At 40.6% G+C, this 26,740-nt stretch overlaps 2 protein-coding genes across 2 annotated transcripts in view; one reads left to right on the top strand and one right to left on the bottom strand.

Annotated features, from left to right (window-relative positions):
* The window catches only part of LOC126458280 (leucine-rich repeat and fibronectin type III domain-containing protein 1), a 307,017-nt gene extending 303,141 nt beyond the window's left edge, over window positions 1–3,876 (top strand). The window contains exon 10 of the mRNA XM_050095211.1: window positions 2,046–3,876. Coding sequence (XP_049951168.1) covers window positions 2,046–2,344 — 299 coding nt within the window. The 3' untranslated portion in view covers window positions 2,345–3,876. The remainder of the gene's footprint in view (window positions 1–2,045) is intronic.
* LOC126458278 (rab3 GTPase-activating protein catalytic subunit) overlaps window positions 1–26,740 on the bottom strand; it is a 474,850-nt gene that overhangs the window by 385,566 nt on the left and 62,544 nt on the right. The window contains exons 7-8 of the mRNA XM_050095210.1: window positions 22,020–22,076; window positions 13,987–14,159 (exon numbers count right to left, since the gene is read on the bottom strand). Of these exons, the coding sequence (XP_049951167.1) occupies window positions 13,987–14,159; window positions 22,020–22,076 (230 nt within the window). The remainder of the gene's footprint in view (window positions 1–13,986; window positions 14,160–22,019; window positions 22,077–26,740) is intronic.

Below are 26,740 nucleotides of genomic sequence, written 5' to 3'. Positions count from 1 at the left end.
ATGGATTTTCGGAAAATTTTCTTTCATACAAACCTTGTCCTGATAGTTAAAAACCCAACATAAAGATCATGCTAATCGGTAGAGCCATTCTCAAGTGATGATCATTCATACATGCGGCAATTGATATATATATGACTGAGTACAGTAAGAGCAGAGGAACTAATGGTTCAAATGGCTCTGAGCACTATGGGACTTAACTGCTGTGGTCATCAGTCCCCTAGAACTTAGAACTACTTAAACCTAACTAACCTAAGGACATCACACACATCAATGCCCGAGGCAGGATTCGAGCCTGCGACCGTAGCGGTCCCGCGGATCCAGACTGTAGCGCCTAGAGCAGCTCGGCCACTCCGGCCGGCAGCTGCTTGTTACGAATGTGTCAAAATCATAATTTTTCCTTCATTAGGTTAGAGTCTTCAGCCTCGCCTAGACCCACGAAACAAAGCTGAGTAGTATCTCTGTGTAAACAAGCGCTCAACTCCTGCAGCCTTTTTCAGCGAGCGGCTTCGGGAAAATATTAAATGTTTAAGTCTGTCAGCAAACCTGTGCCGTAGATTCTTTGGCTTTTCTCTTCATCACTAGCATTCCCGTCCGATCTGCCTGTGGGGTGGGGTGGGGAGGGTAGGTGAGGGGGGGGGGGGGTGATGGGGGGGGGGGGGAGATGAGCGGAGAGGGAAGGGCGAGGCTGCCTGCTGGCGGTACCTACAGTAACATAATCAATCGTGCCAAATTCATAAAAGTTCTTCTCACATGAAGAGAGAACCAAACTCATTACGTCTAAGTAGTCGTCACAGGTAGATCCATGTTGCTCGACCTCGTCATCCGAAAATCCTGCAGATGCCGATGCTCGCCTTATTTGCACACAAATTAAGAAAAAAATATTTACGTCACATCGCGTCTGCCTTTCGTGGCACCTATAAATAACTAAACTATGTCCATAAATGACACACCATAAGATTATCCGCACACAACCTGTACAACCTGTTTCGAATCCCTTTCCTGGCCTTTATCCCGTCATATGGGGATATTTACTAGTTTTCGAGAGATCCTAAATATGTTGTTACTTTGAAGCAGCAAAAACTCGTATTCATAAGGCTCGAGTTATAATATAAAACTATCAAATACGGACTTCAACTGAAAATGACAAAATTCAATACGGCGTTTACCAAAGTCGTCTAGTGACATAGAACGTAATCTTGCAGTTCATTGGCCACGTTCTTTTCCACGAAGCAATAATCTGACGAGCAGGTCATTGTGTTAGTCTGACTCCGGAAGCATTAATTTGTGTAACAATAACGTTTGGTGTCCAGAATGAGATTTTCACTCCGCAGCGGAGTTTGCGCTGATATGAAACTTCCTGGCAGATTAAAACTGTGTGCCAGACCGAGACTCGAACTCGGGACCTTTGCCTTTCGCGGGCAAGTGCTCTACCATCTGAGCTACCCAAGCACGACTCACGTCCCGTCCTCACAGCTTATGTGTACCTCGTCTCCTACTTTCCAAACTTCACAGAAGCTCTCCTGCGAACCTTGCAGAACTTGCACTCCTGGAAGAAAGGATATTGCGGAGACATGGCTTAGCCACAGCCTGGCGGATGTTTCCAGAATGTTCACAGGAGAGCTTCTGTGAAGTTTGGAAGGTAGGAGACGGGGTACTGACGGAAGTAAAGCTGTCAGGACGGGGCGTGAGTGGTACAAGGGTAGCTCAGATGGTAGAGCACTTGCCCGCGAAAGGTAAAGGTCCCGAGTTCGTGTCTCAGTCCGGCACACACTTTTAATCTGCCAGGAAGTTTCAACGTTTGGTGTATTTTTCGTATTGTGATGACTCCTTTGCGGTGTTGCCTAACTTATTACAACTTGTAAATTGTAAGTAAGTAAAGAAGTATAACAAGGTAGTTTTCTCATTTCTTCATTTATATACGACTGAACTTTTGCACACATACCAAACTTCATGTAGACATAGATTAGATATCTGTCACCAAAATCCAACACTGTAATGCGAAATTATTCCCCAGTGTTGATAAAAACAAAATATCTGTCTTGCAGAGCTACGACAATCGCGGCAGTCGCTGGCAGCCACGGCGATGACGTCAGATCGCGCCTCCGGTGCGCACATGCACGGCCACAGCCACGCGCATGCGCACCGCGGCCAGGCCAGCAGACCGCGCACGCGCTCCCGCGACCGGTCCGGCGTCGTGACGTCATCGCGACCCGGCAGCCGCTACGGCTCGACGCACACGCTCAGCAACTACTGCGCCGATCCGTCGGACAACTGGACCGACCACGACATGGACATCTACATGGCGCGCAACCCCACCACGCGCGGCGGCCTAGTGCCGCTTTAAGGCTGACCCCCATTTCCTTATTGTGAACTGCAACTCCGATTGCTCGTGGCACCGAGATTGGTACGGTGTCTCTGATGCGCTAGCACCGACAGGACAGTGCAATTGTCAATACTTAGTAATTCGCTGGGCATGAGGAAGAGCTCACACCATCACAACTAAATAAGATACGTCCTTCCTTCTAAATGCTTCCTTCAGTCAGCGAAGGCACACAGTTCTGGGAAACTGATGTCGGAATCCCAATTCTAAAAACCAGTGACAATGACTGTTTCTGTATTGCTGATCACGAAAGTCTGAAAATTTAAAAATATATGCTAAAAAGGCAGCTGAAGGTAAATGATGAAGTAAGACAGTGTTGTGTTTAATCACTGTCACAGGAATGAAATTCTGAGAGTTAGCTAGTGCAAGTTTTCCCCAACAAGTGAATGAAAAGACAGTCACACTCAAACTGCTTCGCAGCACTAGCTAATGTGGTATCAGCTTTATGATGTGCATTTGCACTGAAAATGTTGTGCCACTTTTACAGAGCACTAATAATTGTATTGTAACCACGTATTTTTCTGAAGAATTTTGGTTTCAAGGATGAATGGAAAAGTACCACTTTCGCAGTATTTTTTTGTCACAATCGCTTCAGTTTAGTGAGACACAGCAAGAGAAACTACTAATGAAATGTGTGTGTGTGTGTGTGTGTGTGTGTGTGTGTGTGTGTGTGTGTGTGAGAGAGAGAGAGAGAGAGAGAGAGAGAGAGAGAGAGATATTGTCATTTACATAATACGTGGTATTGTAAGAAACATCTGAATGCATCTGGTAGCGGAAAAGTCAGAAAACCATTTACAAGCAAAATACAGCTCTTTAAACAATGAAAAACAAGCTGTACTCTATATTTTATTAAAGTATAATCCCTAATATTTCTGACAAAGGTGACACTGTCTTCATGATTAATAGAGCATGATTAATAAATAATTAAACTATGAAGTGTGAGACACGTCAGCAACAAGTGAAAAGCGTGTAGCTTATTAAGTGAAGTCTGAGTTTTTACTGTTACCTCAGGAAATGAGTTTTGTCCTTTGTATTTATATTATTGTACAGTGTTTCAGTAAGTATATAGTTTTTACTTGAATTGGATAGAGACTTGCTTCATGTAGGGTATGTTAGACATACCCACAATTAAGAGGCATACAACTTGCTCAAGACTGTTTTCAATAATGATGGTGCATTTCAGTAGTGACTCAATAATAGGACAGTCTAGTTTAATGTCCCTCACTGAAAGACAGAGCACCATCTGACAATCTTCTGGAAAATGCGTCTTGCATTTCCTCCAATGGAGGCATAATTTATAATTATATTAACTTTTCATGCCGGAAGTATGAATTACACGCATCAAACGGCATTCTTAATAACCTCTTTGGTATCTAAATTATCTTTGTTATTACACTAGGATTAAGGAAGAGATATTGTTTAGCACGGACCACAAAGTAGCACAAATTGTTTTCTTTACATTGAATTTAATTGTAAATCACTTGGTATAAATACAATAAAACAGCTAGATCTTTTTTAGACTAGAATTTATTTATTCTTCACCATGATTCCTTCTTAGGTTTATAATATGTTACTGATAAGAGCATTATGTAACTGCTAATATATTGTAGACATTCTTTCATTTGTAATACAATTATACTGGAGAGTGACTTTGTAGCTAAGAAGGTAAGTATCATACTACATATCCAAAGGTTTGTGGTCAAACTTGCAGTCAGGCCTAGGTTTTAATTTGACTTCCACTAATTCCAATGCTTTATGTACGTGAACTAGAACATGATACAGTAGCCTCAGATTCCATGATTAATCTGGATGGCCAAGTCAGTTCTCTAGTCAAACACAATGTCACACCACCACCAAAATAACCTTGCTTCTTGAATACTGCTTTGTTCAAACTGACCTCTCCATTAACAACTGCCATACTTTCAACATGCACAGTGTACTCTGGACTAAAATTAATACCAACAGATTAATTTGGTTTTGCATTCACAAGAAATTTTATTTCACTGTCCAAACAGTCCGTCAATCTTGTGCTTTCAAGAGGACAGTGACACTTTCTACAAAAAACCAAACCACACATATTTAAATGCGAGTTCCAGTGTGTGATATGATGGTTCTTGTGAATCAATTTGCTGTGCCAACTCACAAACAGAGAAGTGGATGTCTATCACTGAGTAAATTACAACAGACAGAAGGAGGATACTTTTTAACAATTTAGAAAGAATACCAAAAAGAGCAGGACTAAAACAAGCACAAATATTTAAATAGTCTTGACTCATCAGAGCAGCTTAAAAATTAATTCCCCATTGGGAAAAAATAACCAGGGAAAAGTATAGGGAAGCGGTAAAAATGCCTGAGGGGGAAAAGCCTCATGGAAAAAAGAATTGTGTCAACATGTAAGATTCATAATAGGAGTGGACAGTAACTAAGAGCTGTAAAAACTAATATTATGATTAATGAGTTTCAAACAAAACCATTTTTTCCTGGGGCATATCTGAAGTTAATTCTACTTCTGTTGGAAACACGCTAGCCATGACAACACGCTACATACTCTGTGACAAAAATCAACCCAGCCCCAAATTTTGTTTGATGGTCATATGATCATACTTTTGTTAGTAAACACCAGTTTTGTAGTGAGTCAAACGCTTTCCTGAAGTCAGTGTATCCATCTCATTTCTTCGATCCATGGCTCTCAGGATGTCATATGAGACTAGGGCAAGTTGAGTTTCGCATGACTGATGTTTCCTGAATTAACACTGGGTGGCATGGAGGAGGTAATCTGTTCAAGGTACATCAATATGTTTGAGCTCAGAATATGGTCTAGGATTGTACAAGAGATGAATGTCAGTGGGATTCAGTGGCAGTTTTTTGATTCACTTCTGCTGCCCCCTTGTAGATGGTGGTCTGTGCTTCCTTCCAGTCTCTGGGTACAATTTCGTGTTCAAGGGATCTATGGTACATTATGGTTAAATGGGAGCCAACTCTATATAGAAACTGTCAGGTAGCCCATATGACTCCAGAGCACTGTTTAACTGTAGCAATTTTAGCTGGCTCTCAACACCACTAAAACTACATGGTCCAGTCATATTAATGTCACCACCTATCTTTGATACCAATGGGTAATAACCATTCACAGACAGCAGATGGTGGCACTAGCAGTGGACAGTATATATAGTGTGTCAGCAACATGTGGAGAACAGTACAATGGTTGTCACAATGAGGAAACAGAGCAATTTATCTGACATCCAAAAGGGCATTTTCATTGGTTATAATGTCAATGAAAGACCTGAGTCGAAACAAGGCCCTGGGAGTAGACAACATTCCATTGGAACTACTGACGGCCTTGGGAGAGCCAGTCCTGACAAAACTCTACCACCTGTTGAGCAAGATGTATGAGACAGGCAAAATTCCCTCAGACTTCAAGAAGAATATAATAATTCCAAACCCAAAGAAAGCAGGTGTTGACAGATGAGAAAATTACCGAACTATCAGTTTAATAAGTCACAGCTGCAATATACTAACGCGAATTCTTTACAGATGAATGGAAAAACTGGTAGAAACCTCGGGGAAGATCAGTTTGGTTCCGTAGAAATGTTGGAACACGTGAGACAAAACTGACCCTGCGACTTATCTTAGAAAATAGATTAAGGAAAGGTAAACCTACGTTTGTAGCATTTGTAGACTTAGAGAAAACTTTTGACAATGTTGACTGGAATACTCTCTTTCAAATTCTGAAGGTGGCAGAGGTCAAATACAGGGAGCGAAAGGCTATTTACAATTTGTACAAGAACCAGATGGCAGTTATAAGAGTCGTAGGGCATGAAAGCGAATCAGTGGTTGGGAAGGGAGTAAGATAAGGTTGTAGCCTATCCCCAATGTTATTCAATCTGTATATTTAGCAAGCAGTAAAGGAAACAAAAGAAAAATTCGGAGTAGGTATTAAAATCCATGGAGAAGAAATAAAAACTTTGAGGTTCGCCGATGACATTGTAATTCTGTCAGAGACAGCAAAGGACTTGGAAGAGCAGTTGAACGGAATGGACAGTGTCTTGAAAGGAGGATATAAGATGAACATTAACAAAAGCAAAATGAGGATAATGGAATATAGTTGAAATAAGTTGGGTGATGCTGAGGGAATTAGGTTAGGAAATGAGACACTTAAAGTAGTAAAGGAGTTTTGCTATTTGGGGAGCAAAATAACTGATGATGGTCGAAGTAGAGAGGATATAAAATTTAGACTGGCAATGGCAAGGAAAGCGTTTCTGAAGAAGAGAAATTTGTTAACATCGAGTATAGATCCAAGTGTCAGGAAGTCGTTTCTGAAAGTATTTGTATGGAGTGTAGCCATGTATGGAAGTGAAACATGGACGATAAATAGTTTGGACAAGAAGAGAATAGAAGTTTTCGAAATGTGGTGCTACAGAAGAATGCTGAAGATTAGATGGGTAGATCACATAACTAATGAGGAGGTATTGAATAGAATTGGGGAGAAGAGGAGTTTGTGGCACAACTTGACAATAAGAAGGGACCGGTTGGTAGGACATGTTCTGAGGCATCAAGGGATCACAAATTTAGCATTGGAGGGCAGTGTGGAGGGTAAAAATCACAGAGGGAGACCAAGAGATGAATACACTAAGCAGATTCAGAAGGATGTAGGTTGCAGTACGTACTGGGAGATGAAGAAGCTTGCACAAGACAGAGTAGCATGGAGAGCTGCATCAAACCAGTCTCAGGACTGAAGACAACAACAACAACAACAACAACACCAACAACAACGTCAATGGTAGAATCTTTCCTAAAATCTACATTTGTAAACCTTTTGTATGCTGCTATTGTTAAAATACACTGTACATGGCAAAATGCTGCTATCCAAACCCAACCCTGAGGCAACCATGATGTACAATGGGTCACAGATGACAGGGATGCACAATGGTTGTTGAGATGTGTATGGGTGAACAGACATGTAACTGTTGAGCAACTGACCACCCACATGAACCAAGGGGCTACCAACAGTGCCTCCTCAACGACCGTTCAGCAAACATTGCAGCATATGCGCCTCTGCAGCAGGCACCTGGTTCGTGCACCCATGCTGACTGCAGTTCATCGGCGACAAAGGCTAGAATTTGTGCACCAATACTGCAACTAGACATCCACTGAGTAGCACAAGTGGCCTTATCATATGAAACATGTTTTAGGCTCCATCAGACGGATTGTCACTGGCAAGTATGGTGTAAAACGTCTGAAAGCAAATACCCTGCAACAACTGTCAGGAGGGTCCAGGCCAGAGGACATTCCGTGGGTGACCTTATCGTTGTGGAAGTCACAGTGGATCAAAACAAGTATGCATCAGTGCTTGAGGACCATGTCCACCCTTACATGCAGTCTGTCTTTCCTCAACATGGTGGCCTCTAATATACTAATATACATTAATGACTTACCATTCCACATTGATGAAGATGCAAAGTTAGTTCTTTTTGCTGATGATACAAGTATAGTAATAACATCCAAAAACCAAGAACTAAGTGATGTAATTGTAAATGATGTTTTTCACAAAATTATTAAGTGGTTCTCAGCAAACGGACTCTCTTTAAATTTTGATAAAACACAGTATACACAGCTCTGTACAGTAAATGGCACAACTCCAGTAATAAATATAGACTTTGAACAGAAGTCTGTAGCTAAGGTAGAATTTTCAAAATTTTTAGGTGTGTCCATTGATGAGAGGTTAAACTGGAAGCAACACATTGATGGTCTGCTGAAACATCTGAGTTCAGCTACGTATGCTATTAGGGTTATTGCAAATTTTGGTGATATGAATCTCAGTAAATTAGCTTACTATGCCTACTTTCATTCACTGCTTTTGTATGGCATCATATTCTGGGGTAATTCATTGTTGAGTAGAAAAGAATTCATTGCTCAAAAACGTGTAATCAGAATAATTGCTGGAGCCCACCCACGGTCATCCTGCAGACATCTATTTAAGGATCTAGGGATCCTCACAGTAACCTCACAGTATATATATATTCACTTATGAAATTTGTTGTTAATAATCCAACCCAGTTCAAAAGTAATAGCAGTGTGCATAGCTCTAACACCAGGAGAAAGGATGATCTTCACTATGCAGGATTAAATCTGACTTTGGCACAGAAAGGGGTAAATTATGCTGCCACAAAAGTCTTTGGTCACCTACCAAACAGCATCAAAAGCCTGACAGATAGCCAACTAACATTTAAAAATAAAGTAAAAGACTTTCTAGATGACAACTCCTTCTACTCATTGGCTGACTTTTCAGATATAAATTAAGGGGAAAAAAAACAACAACTTAAACATTAGTGTCATGCAATATTTTGTGTAATGTAGTATCTTGTACAGACATCTTTTATTAACCTGACACGTTCCACATCATTACGAAGTGTCGTATTCATGATCTATGGAACAAGTATTAATCTAATCTAATCTAACAGCAGGACACAAGCTCATAGTGCACATACGTGGTTCAAAGAGTGCCAGGATGAGTTTACCATACTCCCTCGATCGGGCTCTTCGTGCCGTGGATCCTCAACCAAGAAAACTAGTGCAGCTAGCCACAGCACTCAAGTTGGCATGCTCCATATCCCTGCCAGTACCTTCCAGAACAGCACTGGCTCCCTGTATGTCTTGTACCAGTCTGCACCACAAAAGATGGTTATTCAGGCTTCTGACAGGTGCCACATTTGTGTGTGGCTGTACATTGTAATAACTAAAACACTCATCTTTGTAGTGGTGCCAGAAGTAAACTGAAAGGCAGAATGAACATTTTAAAATGAAGTTCAGCATTTTGACTTCTGCTATGCTACCTTCAGTTTCAGTTCCTGTGTCATCTATGAGTGTTTGGACAGTAAAATGAGTGCCACAGACAGTCTTTACTTATGACCAAAATTTCTTTGGCTATGGCAGCTTCACACATTGTCCTCTTGACAGCCAAACGTATTTAGTTCAGTACCTCTCTATCTATAGTCGTATTTTTTGTTTTACCCCTATTATGCCAGTAGTTATTGTTTCTTTAGTGTCTCCTTCACAGTGACTGTATACCATGGAGGTTCCCTCACATAGTGAACTGTTTTACTAGATACGTATTGTAATGGTACATGTTGTTATAAAGCTTAGCAACACACCTCACTTTTCTCTTACTAGACCGATGAAAGATGTGCATGTGAAAAATGTGACTTTAATTAGTAGTAGTAGAGTACAGAGCATCTACTGTGCCTGGGTTTGCTGGAATTTATGCGCAGATATGAGAAAGAGAATTGCGGGCACAGTACAGAAGGTGACGATGGACGTGTAATTTGGACTGGCCAGTGAGGGTTATTTGCACTTTGCAGTCATGCTTTGAGGGTGCTGTGGACTCCAAAGAAGAAGGGGACCTGGTGACAATGGTCAAGCACTAGAGGAAAATTAATGTTGTTATATAGACTCTGTGCCATGCTATCTGAAGTTAAGTATGAGCTTGGTGAAGCATTGAAGCATGATGTATAAACATATTATTTAAAAAGCTTTATTAATTACCAGTTGTTGTGAGTTGATAAATTATTTGAATATGGAAGAGTTATGGAAACAATGTTTTTGATTTTGTAGTAAGTTATTCAAATGTAGAAGCTCTCTCATAGTTCTCGCCCCACTGCAATTGGAAACAAAGTCCGTGGTTAAGTACATGACATTGTGTAGCAGGACCACAACATCAAGAAAAAACAAGATGGTGATGGCAACAGAAAAGAAGGTAACTGTTACTACATGGGAACGAGTAAAGACTGGTATCTCACAATATATCAACCACTTGAAGTCAACCCTTAAGAAAAACCACTTCATGTGGTGCCCTAAGTGAAGGACACGGATGAGAGGAAATAAAATAAGAGAGTTTCTACATTTAAATAACTCTCTACAAAATCACAAAACGCCGTTTCTGTAATAATATTCAAATAAAGGTGACAGGTGATTTAGTTTCTACATGTCGCCACTCCTGACTTTATTGTGGTTCACCCTAATGTCTACTTGGTAGAGAAGGAATATCATGTTCAATGTGAATTTCAGACCACAATGCCATTATACCTTCTTCATTTGGCGCAGCCAGAAGAGAATAGAATCTGTCTCTACCTATCAAAAATCGTGGGCAGAAGTTGGGATCGAATCCAAACCATGCGTATACGAATCTATCAGCAATTTCAGACCACAATGCCATTATACCTTCTTCATTTGGCGCAGCCAGAAGAGAATAGAATCTGTCTCTACCTATCAAAAATCATGGGCAGAAGTTGGGATCGAATCCAAACCATGCGTATACGAATCTATCAGCAATCCGACACAACAACTGATAACTAAAAAAGGTTTTTCAGACAATATGCACATACATGATGCTTCAATGCTTAACCAAAACCAAACACTTAACTCCAGACAGCATGGCATGGAGTCTATATAACAGCATTCATTTTCTTTTGTGCTTGGCCATTGTCATTTGGCCCCTTTCTTCTTTCAAGTCCACAGCACTCCCAAAGCACAATGGTCAAGTGAAAGTGCCCTCATTGGCCAGACCTAATTACACATCCACTGTCGCTTTCTCTGCAGTACCTGCATTTTTCTTTCTCCTATCTGCAAATAAATTACAACAAACCCAGGCACAGTAGATGCTCTTTACTCTAATGCTAACAAAAGTCACATTTTTCACATCTACATCTTTCATCAATATAATAAAAGGAAAGTGAGATGTGTTACTATGCTTTCTAGCATCATGTATCCAGTGCCTAGTCAACTATTCACCTATACTTGATCCACAGTTCCCCTACATGCTCCCAACAAGAGGTAACTGTTTTGAGTTCCTCTTTGAAGACCTACAAGTAATTTTTTCACTGGGAAGAAAAAGTAGCAGCACTTAAGAACAGATTTCCATTTTAAAGACAGTAGGACAAATCTCTTGGAGTCTTGTATCAGGAGAGGCAACTATGGTACATATTTGTGGCACTATCATAGACTTTATGAATAAAACTGAAGAATATTTTAAGATTTATTTTCTCTTAATGGAGTTTGGAAGGTGAACAAGACAACAATGAGGCATTAATGAAACTTCACCTCTTGTGTCTCATTTTTGTGTACCTCAGTCTACCTCTTTACAAATATTTGTAGGTGTGCATATACATGTATCATGATGTGGTGGTACTCTTAGCCACACAAAACAAATTACATGTATCTTACAGCTGGATGGTTTACTATTCAGTGGTTATGCCTCCAATGCTCCCAGGGTTACCAACATTAGTTTAATGATATGCTTAGGACGTCCTTGCAGCAAGGAATTGTCATTTTTTAGTATAGTTGATTAAAGTGGGCTTTCCTGTCAACATATAGCTCCTTGTTAGTTTCTGATAACTATGAGGGCTGTTCAATAAAGAATGATCATAATTTTTTATGGCCATAATTTCTCGCACTAAAATTTAATCTTACGATATTCTGTTAGCTTAATGTGCAACAAACACACTGCAGTAGTTTCACTGTTGTGAGTTCTGGTTCCCGCCTGTGGGAGGCAGGCAAGGTCAGACATGTTCAGTATTGCCTACTGCTGCAATGGACGTAACACACGAGGAACAATATGCAGCTTTGAAATTCTGCTTTCGTGTCAACAAATCTTCAGCTGAGGCCTATACAATGTTACAGGAGGTCTATGGAGTCTGCTCTTCCCTATAGCACAGCTCGAAGGTGGTTTAAAGTGTTTAAAGAGGAGAGACAATCAATTTCAAAGGAAGGTGGACCCGGTGCTCCAGTTACTGCTCTTATAGAAGAAAACATCAACACTGCTGCTGTCAATGTGAGAGAGAATCAATCAATTACTTTAAGATCACTTTCTGAAATACCTAACATTTCACTGGGTGCCACTCACACATTGGTGACACAAAAATTACACATGACACATGTTTGTGCACGATGGGGTCCAAGACTGTTGAGTCCCAAACAAAAGGACATTCACGTGCAGTTATGCATGCACTTAAAGTTGATGTTAGAAGAAGATTTGGAGTTTCTTTCACATGTAATCACTGCTGATGAAACTTGACTACATCACTTTGAACCTGAGAGCAAACAGCAAAGCTCAATGTAGAAATCTCCATCACCAACCCCCAAAAAAGCAAAAGTGGTTGTTTCTTCTGGGAAAGTTACGGTCATCTCATTCTTTGATATTCATGGAATGGTTTATCAGCATGTTGTACCTACACACACATCAATAACTGGAGCGTACTACAGGGATATCCTGAAAACATTGCAAGTCCATATCAGGCGCAAAAGACCACATTTCTGTCAAGCAGGCTGGATGCTGCACCACGATAATGCGTGGCTGCGTATTGCCAATGTTGTTGCTGAATATCTTGCAAATATCAACATGATGTACATCCCTCACCCTCCCTATGGTCAGGATTTAGCCCCCATGTGACTTTTTTCTATTCCCTAATATGAAGAAACGCCTTTGTAGGAGGCATTATCAAGCAACAGAAGCAGTGGTGAATGCTGCGGAGGCGATTTTGAAGGACCTCTCAAAAAATTGTTTGCAGCATGTATTTGAAGAGTGGCAGAAATGCTGGTACAAGTGCATTGCATTCATGGGAGACTACTCTGAGAAGGACTATCACAATTATGAGCATGAGTAAAGGTGTGTTGTAAAAAAAATTATGATCATTCTTTATTGAAAGCCCTCATACCTTTTAAAAGGGCTGGCACTGAAACATATTCCATTCGGGTAAAAAAGATAACAAAAATCACTTTTTAGTTTTTTGCTTACCTCTACAGCAACATATAACTTATACACTTTTCCTGGCATCATGAAAATACTTTTGGAATTAACACCCCAAAAAATTTCTTTGTGTTATACAGGTATACATTCACATTGATGTATCAGGAGATAACTTCAACTGTGACATAGATTTCCTTATATTCTTTTGTTTACAGTATGGTAGTTTAGTGTGCACATTTTATTCAGTTGTGCACAACTGGAGCAGTGAGATTTTTTTCTTTCTTATCATTTTCATATTTCTGCCCTCCCACAACACTACGATGTACTTAGGTGGAGTCACTACCTATCTATGGGAAATAAAAGTAATGACACAAGATTAGGTAGGTAGGGAAAGGAGGCATGTATAAAAATTGTAAGAACTTATAAACGTAACTAGTGACATACTGCCTTTTAATAGGATACATTATACGTGTAGTTTCTTCTTACTCATTTCCAATATATAAGAACAAAATATATAAAGAATGTAAGCATACTGCACAACTTTATTGCCAGATATGGATAACACAAGCCTGCCTTATTTCTTATTAGTAATTTCAAGATGAAGCTTAGTGAGACAGAAACAGGAAATTTTAAACAGTAACCGCAAAGTAGAACAAAACAAAATCAAGTTTTACTTAATTTCATTTAACATCATTTCAGCTACATAAAGCAATAAAAGCATGATATGGAAAGATATGGAAACATACACATGGATAACATTAAAATTAATGTTATATTACATTAAAATTAATGTTAGTCCACATAGACAGAAAGATGGTACCTTTAATGAAGAAATAGTAGGAAACTACCAGATTTGGTTACTTACCCTGGGATGAGGATGCACTTATCCCACCGATAACGCATTTCCTGTGTGAATTCGAACCACAGATAAGCAGCTGCTCGTATTCCACCAAGTGTGTGCACAACATGTGACATTACAATTGCAAGTCTCCAGACCAAGCTGTCAACAGGTGCTGATTTGATATTCAGTAACTGCTCCTGATAACAAACAATGAAAAATAATAAGCTGCTTTGCATTATAGACATTCAATGTGGTATTTTATGCTTACTGCTAAAGCACACAAATATATACCAAAATTCAAGGAAAAGATACACTGAAGTGCCAGAGAAACTGGTACAGGCATGGCCATTCAAATACAGAGATATGTAAACAGGCAGAATATGGTGCTGTGGTCGGCAATGCCTACATAAGACAACAAGTGTCTGGCGCAGTTGTTAGATCAGTTACTGTGGCTACAGTGGCAAGTTACCAAGACTTAAGTGAGTTTGAACTTGGCGTTATAATTGGCGCACGAGCAATGGGACACAGCATCTCCAAGGTAGCGATGAAGTGGGGATTTTCCCATATGACCATTTCACGAGTGCACCATGAATATTAGGAAATTGTACAACATCAAATGTCCAACATTGCTGTGGCTGGAAAAAGACCCTGCAAGAATGGGGCCAACGACAACTGAAGAGAATTGTTCAGCATGACAGAAGTGCAACCCTTCCGCAAATTGCTGCAGATTTCAATGCTGGACCCTCAGGAGTCAGTGTGGGAACCACTCAAAGAAACATCATCGATATGGGCTTTTGGAGCCATAGGCCCACTCTTGTATGCTTGATGACTGCGCTACCCAAAGCTTTACCCCTCGCCTGGGCCCGCCAACACTGATATTGGTCGGTTGATGGCTGGAAACTTGTTCCCTGGTCGGAAGAGTCTCATTTCAAATTGTATCAAACAGACAGATGTGTATGGCTATGAAGACAACCTCATGCATCCATGGACCCTGCATGTCAGCAGGGGACTGTTCAAGCTGGTCGAGGCTCTGTAATGGTGTGGAGCATGTGCAGCTGGAGTGATATGGGACCCTTGATACGTCTAGATACGATTCTGACAGGTGACACGTACGTAAGCATCCTTTATGATCACCTGCATCCATTCATGTCCATTGTGCATTCCGACAGACTTGGGCAATTCCAGCAGGACAATGCGATACCCTACATGTCCATAGTTGCTACAGAGTGGCTCCAGGAACACTCTTCTGAGTTTAAACACTTCCGCTGGCCACCAGACTCGCCAGACAGGAACATTATTGAGGATATCAGCGATGTCTCGGAACACGCTGTTCAGAAGAGATCTCCACCCCCCTCATACTCATATGGGTTTATGGACAGCTCTGCAGGATTCATGGTGTTAATTCCCTCCAACACTACTGCAAACATTAGTCAAGTTAATGCCACATCGTATTGCGGCACTTCTGCATGCTCGCTGGTGCCCTACGCAATATTAGGCAGGTGTACCAGTTTCTTTGGCTCTTCAGTGTATACATTCACATTCGTCTGTTTCAAATTTATTCTTGTATAAGAGTGAAATGGTTTTATTTCATTTACACATAAACTCACGTCCCAAGGGCATCTTTGTCAGATAAACACCTATTATGAAAGACCTAAAATAATGAATTAATTGTATGAGCACATGAGAAACAATACTATCTTCACTGAAAAAGTCTCTCTGTTGAGGAAAGATGAACATGCCAAATACTTATTGGTATTCCAGATGGGGGCGTCATACATGGCATCCATCAGAAACTTTTTATAGAAGATCTCCTCTATGGGGTAAGGGATTATGATAAATATTAGGTGCATTGCGATAAAGGGCTGAGTATCAGTTTGTAGCTGCCTGTTACTGTAATGTTCAGATGTTTCCTTGTTATGAAGTGGGAGAAGCAGTTTGAAATAACGAAGTGTACTATCTCTGTTACTCTTCAGAATAATGATGGGTGGTATAATGGCATGAGCATAGGAGACAAGATGACAGCAACATGGTTTGCTGGTGATTTGATGGTGTGAAAGAACAAGTATGGAAGGCATTTGACATTTGCGAATAAACTGTATAAGAATATGGCATAATGCAAAGAAGTGGGACCTTGTGCTAACAAGAAGGAAACAGAAAACTGAGGAATTTATTATGTTCAGCCAAAAATGATCTTGGTCTAAGAAAATGTGGTGTATGAAAGATCCCATGCCAGTGTGAGAAATCTTAAATTGGGCAGAAATGTTGTACGGTGCATAGTGATGTAGGTTGGGCAAATGCCCAGTGGGCAGGACATTTATAAATGGGCATCTGCTTGGGAATTTACCCAAAGCTGTTTTAAATGCCCAAAATCTTGGCATTTATAAAAAAAAAGTACTTTTTAATGTTTTTACTGTTAGAATACGTAATTTACCCTTTACAAAAAAGGATGGGATGATGCTCCCGATATTAAAAGTTAGTAAATGCTTAGACTTAAACATAAGTATGTCATATACTGCCTTTATTACAAGGAACGAAACGAAAGAAGAAAGATTTTTTTTTAACTAGCATTCTAACTTGCTGTACCAAGGAAAGGCATATGTTGCTGACAGCTGCTTATCACTTACAATTTCCTTTTTCTTTACTCACTCACTCACTCACACACACACACAAAATTTGCCCTTAGGTCATCACTTTGTAATGTAACACACTTTATAATCTATATCAAATCTCTGAATATCATTCACGAATGATTACTGATAGCAAAATTATTACTGAATGTATTAATCAGCTGGCATATGTTTCTTGATGACAAATGTATTCTTAAATGTTGAAACTGTTTTCAGAGAAAAAACAATTGCTTTGTCACATGTAGCAACATTTGAGACAGACTACAGTTTTATATTTTGCTGCTTTATTATCTACTTCCATATGACTGTACTGCTGTGATGATAAAATGAGAACATTAACATAAAGTATATTTAATAACATAGAATCGATGCCCAGGATGCTGAACTCATTCGATTCTCATACTAGCCAACTCCTAGAGAATTGACAATTCTTGGGATTGTGGAATCAGAATCAGAACATGACACATGCCTAATCAAAACTATTATGTATAAACCATTTTTACTCTAATTTTTGTCAGTAGTATAGTATAATTAAAAATATTACCTACAAGCTAGCTACTTAATATAAGCTATATTTATTTCAAAAATTATTTTTTAATTTGAGTGTTTTCTTTTTTTTTATTAGGTACTACCCCAAGAACTGACCTCACTAAAGATATAAAAAGTTATGTTTACAGTCCAGTCTATTTAGATTAATAATTCTCAAGCAGCTTTTTCAGCTTGGATACCCAACCACTAAAAACACAATATCAGCTTAATTTTTTTAATTTTTTATAAGTGCTATTTATCAATTAATCTTTAAAGTGCATAAATGAATTTTGGGCATTTGTCCAAGCATTTATTTGCCCCAGTTTATAAATACAAACACACACACACACACACACACACACACACACACACACACACACACACACACACACTGGAATCAATCTGATAAATCATCAATACACAGAGGTGACAAAAAATGGGATACCTCCTAATATCATGTTGGACCTCCTTTCACCTGGGGCAATGCAGCAACTTGATGTGGCATGGACTCAACAAGTCACTAGAAGTTCCCTGCAGAAATGTTGAGCTATGCTGCCTCTACAACCATTCATAATTGCGGAAGTGTTGCCAGATTTTGTGCCTGAATTGACCTCTTGATTATGTCCTATAAATGTTTGATGTGAGTCATGTAGGGTGATCTGGTTGGCCAAATCATTTGCTCGAATTGTCCAGCATGTTCTTCAAATTAGTTGCCAACAATTGTGGATCAGGGACAAGGTGCAATGTCACCCATAAAAATTCCATTGTTGTTTGGGGTAAAATCTATGAATGGCTACAAACAGTTTCCAACTAACCAAACATAACCATTTTCAGTTAATGACCCAGTCCATTTCATGTAAAAACAGTCCATGCCATTATGCAGACACCAACAACTTGCACAGTGCCTTGTTGACAATTTTGGTCCATGGCTTGTTGGTGTCTGTGCCACACTTGAGCCCTACCATCAGCTCTTACCAGCTGAAATTGGGACTTGTCTGACCAGGCCATGGGTTTCCAGTACATATAAAATGCATATTTAGACTGTCAGCTGCTTTTATTTTAAACCCAAATATCGACTGGTTTCAGTCTTGGATCATCTTCACAATAAGGGTTAAAATGGTTTAAGCCCCCATATTACTTTTGTCATTACTTAAAATGTGTAGTTAATGCCATGAACGTCAATATACAACACACAATTTTTAGAAGCAACCATATGAGTACTGCTCTGTGTATATTTAGTATTTCTATGTTTGCTTCTAAACAGTTCTGTGTTGGATATTGACATTCATGGCATGCACTACACATTTGAAGTAATGACTAATGTAATAGGGTGGCTGCAACCATTTTAATCCTTATCCATGAAGACGGTATAAGACTGAAACCAGCTGGTATTTGGGTTTAAAATAAAAGCAGCTGATAGCTCAAATATGTGTTTTATACATTACTTAATGCTGTTGACAGTCGCCTTTCAAAAAGGTTTTCCAGTAGCCTAGGGTCCAACCAATTTTGTCACAAGCCCAAGAGAGCTGCTGTAGGCAATATCATGCTGTTTGCAAAGGCACTCACATTAGTATCCACACTGTCCTAATAGATACATTCACTGTATATCTCACGCTGATTTCTGCAGTTATTTCATGCAGTGTTGCTTGTCTGTTAGCACTGACAACTCTAAGCAAATATTGCTGCTCTTGGTCATTAAGTGAAGGCCATCGGCTGCTGCGTTGCCCATGGTGAGAGGTAATGCCTGAAATGTGGTATTCTCAGCACACTCTGGACACTGTGGATTTGGAGATACTGAATCCCTAACAATTTCAGAAATGGCAAGTTCAATATGTCTAGTTCCAACCACTATTTCACATTCAAAAGTTGTTCATTCCTTTTGTGCAGCCACAATCACATTGGATATCTTTTCATAGGAATCATCTAGGTACAAATGATAGCTCTGCCAATACATTGCCCTTTTATACCTTGAGTATGCTATACTACAGCCATCTGTGTATGAGCGTCACATATCCCATGACTTTTGTTACCTCATCGTACACATCTTGTGACAAGGATGAAGAATCTTACCCTCAGCATCACCATTCTCGGCTTGTATTATCAAGGAGACCATAAATATCTGCACGACAGACCATCTTATCAACAGAGTTGTAAGATTTCAACTAAGCATTTCTCGAATACAGCACTTGCTGCCATAAAATTAAAATGGGAGAAACAAGAATCTCTGATTTCTGACTCACTGCAGTGCACTGCAGAGAGTTAATTTAGCTCTTAACTACAGCAACATCTGGCAACACACCTATTGTCCTCTGCACATGTGCAGAAGGCCCCTTGCCAGCTTTCATAAGAGGGCATAACGTACACCACTTTTGTCCAATTGTGAGTGCTTCTTCATGCATGTGTAGTTCCTGCTTGTGCCCCCATAAATTTCAATGCCACCATGTATTACCAGTCACATTTTGCAGCAGAGATGACAGCAACTGCCACCACCTGATGATGTCTACCAGCTGTTTCGATGAAATACTTTGGGAATTGCACAATGTTAGCCAAACAAAAATCCAGGAAGCGTATCTGCAATACTTGTGTGCCACATTCATCTACAGCTGAGCAATGTAAGAACTACCATAAAAGTGCAGTTATCACAAAATATAGCTGAAGGCAGGGCAAACAGTTGAAAACTGTATGAAAAGTAGTTTCCCCTTTCTGTGGTCACAGTGGGTGAGGCCAATGTTTGCTTCCTGAGTAACAGCAACAACTGAACATATTCACAGTAAGATGGTACTGGGCATTCTATCAGTGATGAGAAAGCTTTCCTTTGGGGACTGACAGCTCTTGCTGGTATTAAACATGAATGGGAAGATGGATGCACATACGGTTAAGAAAAACAGGAAGGCAATAGTTCCATAATGCTAGGAATCCATTATGAGCCAATTAATCTTCATGTTTCTATGCATGCCCACCCTCCCCCTGCCCCCTCCCCCCACAAGCACAAACACTTTTTTGCACTTTCGTGAATTGTAGAGTAATGTACAAGGGGATCAAAACCTGTTGTAGATGATCAATGCATGAAGTGGAGACTGCTACCTCACTCTCAGTATATGCAAATGTAATGTGTAATGAGCATAAATAAATAAAAAGAGCTGAAGTTCTCAGATTATGTCACCATTGATTGACATTGTTGCCAAAGGCAGTGTTGCCACCATCCCAGTGGCAAGGATCACTTATTCCAAGTCATGTCCCTTACTCACTGAGGGATTCTAGGCCAGCAATGGCCAGTTGTTGTGTGTTTTCCACCTACATAAGAAGTAAACACTGAGAACTTGCTGGACTGACCTACTAGTTGACAACATTTGATGTCTTCAGACTTTGAGCACCAAACTTTGACTAAGAAAACAGCTGATTACCCTGTGGGAGAACAACCTGCTGAGCAAGCCATGATCAATTTAAAAAGCTGCTTCCCAAATTGTGCCATCTGGATCCTTGCCACCTACACCAGCTTCTCTGGATTACATAGATGGAAGCTGCTCTAGCAATATGTCCTTTGAGCATTTAATTCTCCTAACCTTAATCTCCATTAGCCCTTGCCCCACACCCACCTCCAACCCAGCCCCATTACACTAACTTCACTTGTCCTGTCCTCACACCACCTTCTTCACAGTCTCCCTCTTTCTCTGTCCTATATGCACCTCCCAACCCACTCCTCAGGTGATGCACACAACTCTCTGCCTGCAGCTGCAACAAGTTCACTGGTGCCACATTCCTATCAAACACACCTGCTGCTCACCCTCACAGCTGTTCCATCACCCAGCCCTCCACAACGCCCCCACACCCTCCACATCCTTTCAACCCTTGCCAATCAGTGTGTGTGTGTGTGTGTGTGTGTGTGTGTGTGTGTGTGTGTGTGTGTGTGTGAGAGAGAGAGAGAGAGAGAGAGAGAGAGAGAGAGAGAGAGAGAGATAGAGATAGAGAGAGAGAGAGAGAGAGAGCGCACATCAACTATTTAGATTTTAGTATTTTGTCACCTTTGTATTGTATGTTAACCAGGGGCCTAGAAACAACAGAGGCTCCATCCCCGCCGCAGCTGCAGTGGTCCACAACCCCATGACGACTACCACAGGCCACTTCACACCTCCGCCGCCCCACACCGAACCCAGGGTTATTGTGGGGTTCGGCCCCCGGTTGGCCTCCCAGGGAATGTCTCACACCAGATGAGTGTAACCCCTATGTTTGCGTGGTAGGGAAATGGTGGTGTACGCTTACGTGGAGAACTTGTTTGCGCAGCAATCACCGACATAGTATAGCTGAGACGGAATAAGGGGAACCAGCCCACATTCGCCGTGGCAGATGGAGAATCACCTAACAACCACCCACAGACTAGCCGGCTCACCAGACCTCGACACAAGTCCACCGGGCGGATTTGTGCCGGGGATCAGGCGCTCCTTTCCACCTGGAAAGCCATGCATTGTCATCTTTACTCTTAAATTATTGTTGTTCCACCCGTGATTTCTCATGGCGGTATCCATATTTCTTAAAGGAAGTCATTTTCCTGCATAGGCTGCTCTTTTATTTGGAAATAAACACCACATTTCATTAATTAGCAATTGGCTATTTTTGCACCCTTTGGCCTTATTAAGCTACTTCAATACAAAGCTGGTTATGCTTACAGCAAGTCATATTTCATACTTTTCAGTATGCAGTGACATTCCTAAAAAGATTATTCACCAACGTTTACGTAAGTTGAATGTTACCAAGTCAGTTTATTATCTAAAAAGACAAATTTAAAGTATTTACTCAAGGTAGGCATATCATGTAGAAATATCAAATGATAAATGATATTCTTTCATAAGCTTCACAGAATAATGGAATAATGAGAACAAGCAAAACATGAGGTGTTTTACTTACTTCCTGTCTGTTGTCACTGCTGGAATGACTGCCAATATTCTCTGCATAAGGATTTTCCTAAAAAAAAAAAAAAAAAGATTAAAATCTCATTTTAAAACAATATGTATGGTTAAAAAGATCACAAAAATTTATTTATCTCATTAGACACTTTTATTTTTCATCAGGTTACCTTCCATTAGGAAAGAGGGTGTACTCAGCTAATGTAATATGATTTATAAATTATAGAGAGTAGCAAACAGTTGTCTTTTTTTTCAGATTTTATTTGGCAAATCCAGATTTTGGCTAGTGCCTAGCCATTATCACATTATCAGTGCACTATTTTCTAGTCACAATGCATGTCAGTTCCCTGTTGTTCGACTGTCACTCACAGTTCTTTGAATACTACTCAAGCACGAGGAAACACAGGAGGCCAAAACATTCTGGGACATGAAACTCAGGGTGTAACAAATCCAAAAGCCCCATGGCCGGGGCTCATACAAACATTCTGCCATAGTTCATCCATTAACTGATGTTGCCTGACATATAGCTAGAAAGCTAGACACTATGTGCATCATCATGGGACAGTGACGACGTCAACTTCAGCATCTGAGTCTTGAAAATTACATGCTGCCCCACCTTTGAGATAGAAAATGGGTGAAATGGGACAGCAGTCAGATGCTGGATACTGCTTCAAACACAAAAACTTTCTAATTCCCCGACAAAAATTGCTGACTGGCATCAGAGGAGTTATGCCCCAATGCGACGCATCCAGCAGCTGGAGTATGCAAGTATGTAAGTATGCAATGCTGGAGGGATGATGACATCACAGCTTTGCCCTTTATGGCAAGCATTAGGACCTCCTGGGCAGCACTGAGTCCATCACAGAGTAGGAGAAATGTACACCATGCAGATTCCATTTCTACCTGGACTGCTGTGATGGTTTTCCGGAAAGTGGATCAGTGGCTGTGATCTCCCACACCATCAAAGGAAAATCAAGCAATATCTGCTGCAAGGTACTATCCAATATGAAAATGAGAGCCTCCTGTCAATAGAACTGTAGATTGGGTCATGCTGGCAATCTCTATAGTGCATTGGCATACTTGGTGGTGGACTGGTATCGAAAGTCACAGCAATTACTGAGAAACAGTGCCTACCTCTGCAATCAGTAGGCCATCCTGACCGATACATCAGAATTAGGGCCGAATAATAAAGTCAGTGGGTTGTGGTTAGAGATGGGCAAAACTGTTCTTTTCAGAGATCGGATCAGAACTGTTCACTCCCTGAAATGAATTAGCTCTTTTTCATGACTCACCACTCATTCACAACAGAAAATAAATGGAAGGCACATTGCCCTTTAAACTTGGTTTATTCCAGTACTATACCTGTATTTTGATCTTATTTGATCCTATTTTGAAGTAACACAGATAATGAGTAAGAATTTTGTATTGTTTATTGAAATTTTCACGATATGACAAAGTTTTTGATTATTGATTTATTTTGCACTATCGTGGTTTTTTGGGTGATCGGAAAATGTTGTAACTTGAGATTTACATTAACAATATATTTGGCTATAATGTATTAAAATTTCATTAACCTCATACAAATACATCGCAAGCCATATATTTTTAAAGTGAACATTTCCTTCCAAAGACACCGAAAATCGCAAAATCCGTACTACAATAAGAAAAAAATATATAAATTTGACTGTAAGACCAAAGTGCTGCATATAGCCTTCCACAGAATAAAACAAGGAAAAATTGGTGTATCACTTTTGCTATATGTTTATCGGTTCGCTTGTAATTAAAGTGTAAATTCGAGTGACCATAATAAAAAACCCTATAGTAAGAGGAGCCATCAGGAACCTAATCTGATCAGTTTAAACAAATAAAAATAAAATAAAAACAAATGATGTATACATAACATAATTATGTAATATACATAACGGTATTACTACGAAGAACAATATCCAGTAGAGACTAACTCCGATGCAGAGGCGCTGAGTCAAGCAGGTCGAGCCGCGAGCTGTATTACTGCGCGAGCTAAGACCGCAGAGACCAGAGTGACACCTGAGTTGCTTTGCTCGACGCTCTGGCAGAGTCGAGAACGGTGGGGTGAGCGTTGAGCGGGCGAGTTCCAAGGGTGGGGGGAGCGGTGAGCGGCCACCACTCACCCGCTCGGAGACTAATCGTCCGTTCTCCTGCGAGCAGGTTGTTGCAAGTAGTTCTTATGTTCTCCGCGAGGAGGCTCTCTGTCCTGTTGCTCGCATCAACTGCCCAGAGGGCAGGACGTGCGACTGAAACGATAGCCGACGGAGCGCTATGCTAAGGTGCGCCAGACACTGCACGCGGCAGAGGAAGCACAGAGAGGGCACGGCATATGTGAAACACAAAATCCAATGGGGCACTGCACAATGCAGGCAGCCAAGGCAGAAGCAGGGTAGAGGCCGGCGCTGGCTGTGTTGTGTGGCGTGCAGTGTGCTCTGACCAGCAGAGGCCCCACTGGTCTGCTCCGACTCTCTCTCTCTCTCTCTCTCTCTCTCTCTCTCTCTCTCTCTCTCTCTCTCTCTGCTGTGGGAAACGTTTGGAGCTACCGTTCTTTTTTTCTGAATCACTGATTGTTCACTCCTTTGAAAGATTCAACTCTATGAATTAGTTCAGGAGCGGATCCCCCATCTCTAGTTGTGGTCGGTGATGAGGAGGAACTTTGTTCAAAAAAACACCACAAAAGTTTTTAATTGTGAAAATGATAGCCAGCACTCTTGTGAATCAATGTTTTGCGCTACTGAAGGCATCTTCGATGCGTAAGTAATGGGCTGCTCATTGATGTCTGGGTTCCATTGCCACAGGATGGCACCAATAGTATACTGGAAAACGTCAGTGGCCAGGATTAATAGCTTACCAAACATAAAAGAAGCCAAACAGGAAGTGAAGCAGACACATTGCTTGAAGGACTGAAAAGCCCACAGACAGGCAAGTCCACTGACATTCTAAAGACCACACAAATTTGATGAATGTTGGTGAAGCCGGTTAAGAGAGTGACAGATGTGTGGAAAAAAGTGCAGGTGACTCCAGGGTATACAAGAAGGGTAAAAGAACAGACCTGCAAAATTACAGACCAATATCCCTAACTTCTGTTCGGCACAGAATCCTTGAACATATTCTTATTTTGAAAATAATAAACTTCCTTGAGACTGACAAGCTTATGTCCATGAATCACCATGGCTTTATAAAGCATCACTTTTGCAAAATTCAGCTTGCCATTTTCTCACATGATATACTGAGAACTATGGATGAAGGGCACGGGCAGATTCCATATTTCTACATTTATGGAAAGCATTTGTCACAGTCCCCCACTGGAGGCTGTTAATGAAGGTACGAGCAATGGAATAAGTTCACAGATATGTGAGTGGTTTGAAGACTACTTAAATAATAGAATGCAGTATGTTGCCTTCAACAGCAAATATTCATCAGTGACAAGAGTATTGTCAGGACTGCCCCAGTGTGATAGGACTGCTGTTGTTCTCTATATACATAAATGATTTGGTGGGCATGGTGGGCAGCAACCTGCAGCTGTTTGCTAGTGATGCAGTGATGTATGGTGAGGTGTCAAAGCTGAGTGACTGTAGGAAGATACAAGACAACTTAGACAAAATTTCCAGTTGGTGTGATGAATGCCTGTGGAAAAATGTAAGTTAATGCAGATGATTTGGAAGATCAGGCCTATAATGTTCGGAAACAGTGTTACTGGTGTCCTGCTTGACAGAGTAAAGTCATTTAAATATTTGTTTGTAACACTTCAAAGAGTTATGAGGTGGAACAAGCATGTGAGAACTGTGGTAGGTAAGGCGAATGGTCGACTTTGCTTTTAGTGGGAGAATTTTAGGAAAGGTGGTTCACCTGTAAAGCAGATCGAATATAGGACTATTCTTGAATACTGCTTGAGTGTTTGAGATCCATACCAGGTCAGATTGAACAAAGACGTCAAAGCAGTTCAGAGGCGGGCCACTATATTTGCTACCGGTAGGTTTAAACAACATACAAGTGTTATAGAGATGCTTCGGGAACTCAAATGGGTATCCCTGTAGGAAAGGGGACACGCTTTTCAAGAAACACTATTGAGAAAATTTAGAGAACCGGAATTTGAAGCTGACTGCCAAACGATTCTACTGCCACCAACATAGATGGTGCGTAAGGACCACGAAGATAATCTATGAGAAATTACAGTTCATATAGAGTAATATAGAGTGTCACTTTTCCCTCTCTCTATTTGCAAGTGAAATAGGAAAAGAAATGACAAGTAGTGGTACAGAGTACCCTCCACCATGCACCATACAGTGGCTTGCAGAGTACCGATGTAGAAGTAGATGCCAATGTAGCAGTTATCATAGACGGAGCATGCAGAGCATTTTATGCGCAGAACTGCCGACCCAAGTGTTTACTTTCCAGCAGTGAGAGGCCACGCAGGTCAGTTCTTACTCAGAGATTGACTATCATGAACCACATCTTCACATCACACTGTGCTTTTACTTTTACTTTTGTGTGCTAGCTGTTCCTGTTATTTTCGTTAATCAGACTTTTTGCTTTTCGGACTGTGAGCCTTTTTGTGGTGCTGAGACTCTTTGCTCCCCCATAGAGTGACTCGTACAACAAATTTTCCTTATTCCTGGGTCCAACTCCTTGGCTTTTGGGTTGTGTGCCCTCCATGGGCTAGAGTAGTGACATTTTTGCCAACAGAACAGTTTC

This window comes from Schistocerca serialis, chromosome 2 (assembly GCF_023864345.2).
Source record: "Schistocerca serialis cubense isolate TAMUIC-IGC-003099 chromosome 2, iqSchSeri2.2, whole genome shotgun sequence".
NCBI lineage: Eukaryota > Metazoa > Arthropoda > Insecta > Orthoptera > Acrididae > Schistocerca > Schistocerca serialis.
This window is presented reverse-complemented; position numbering and strand designations above follow the sequence as displayed.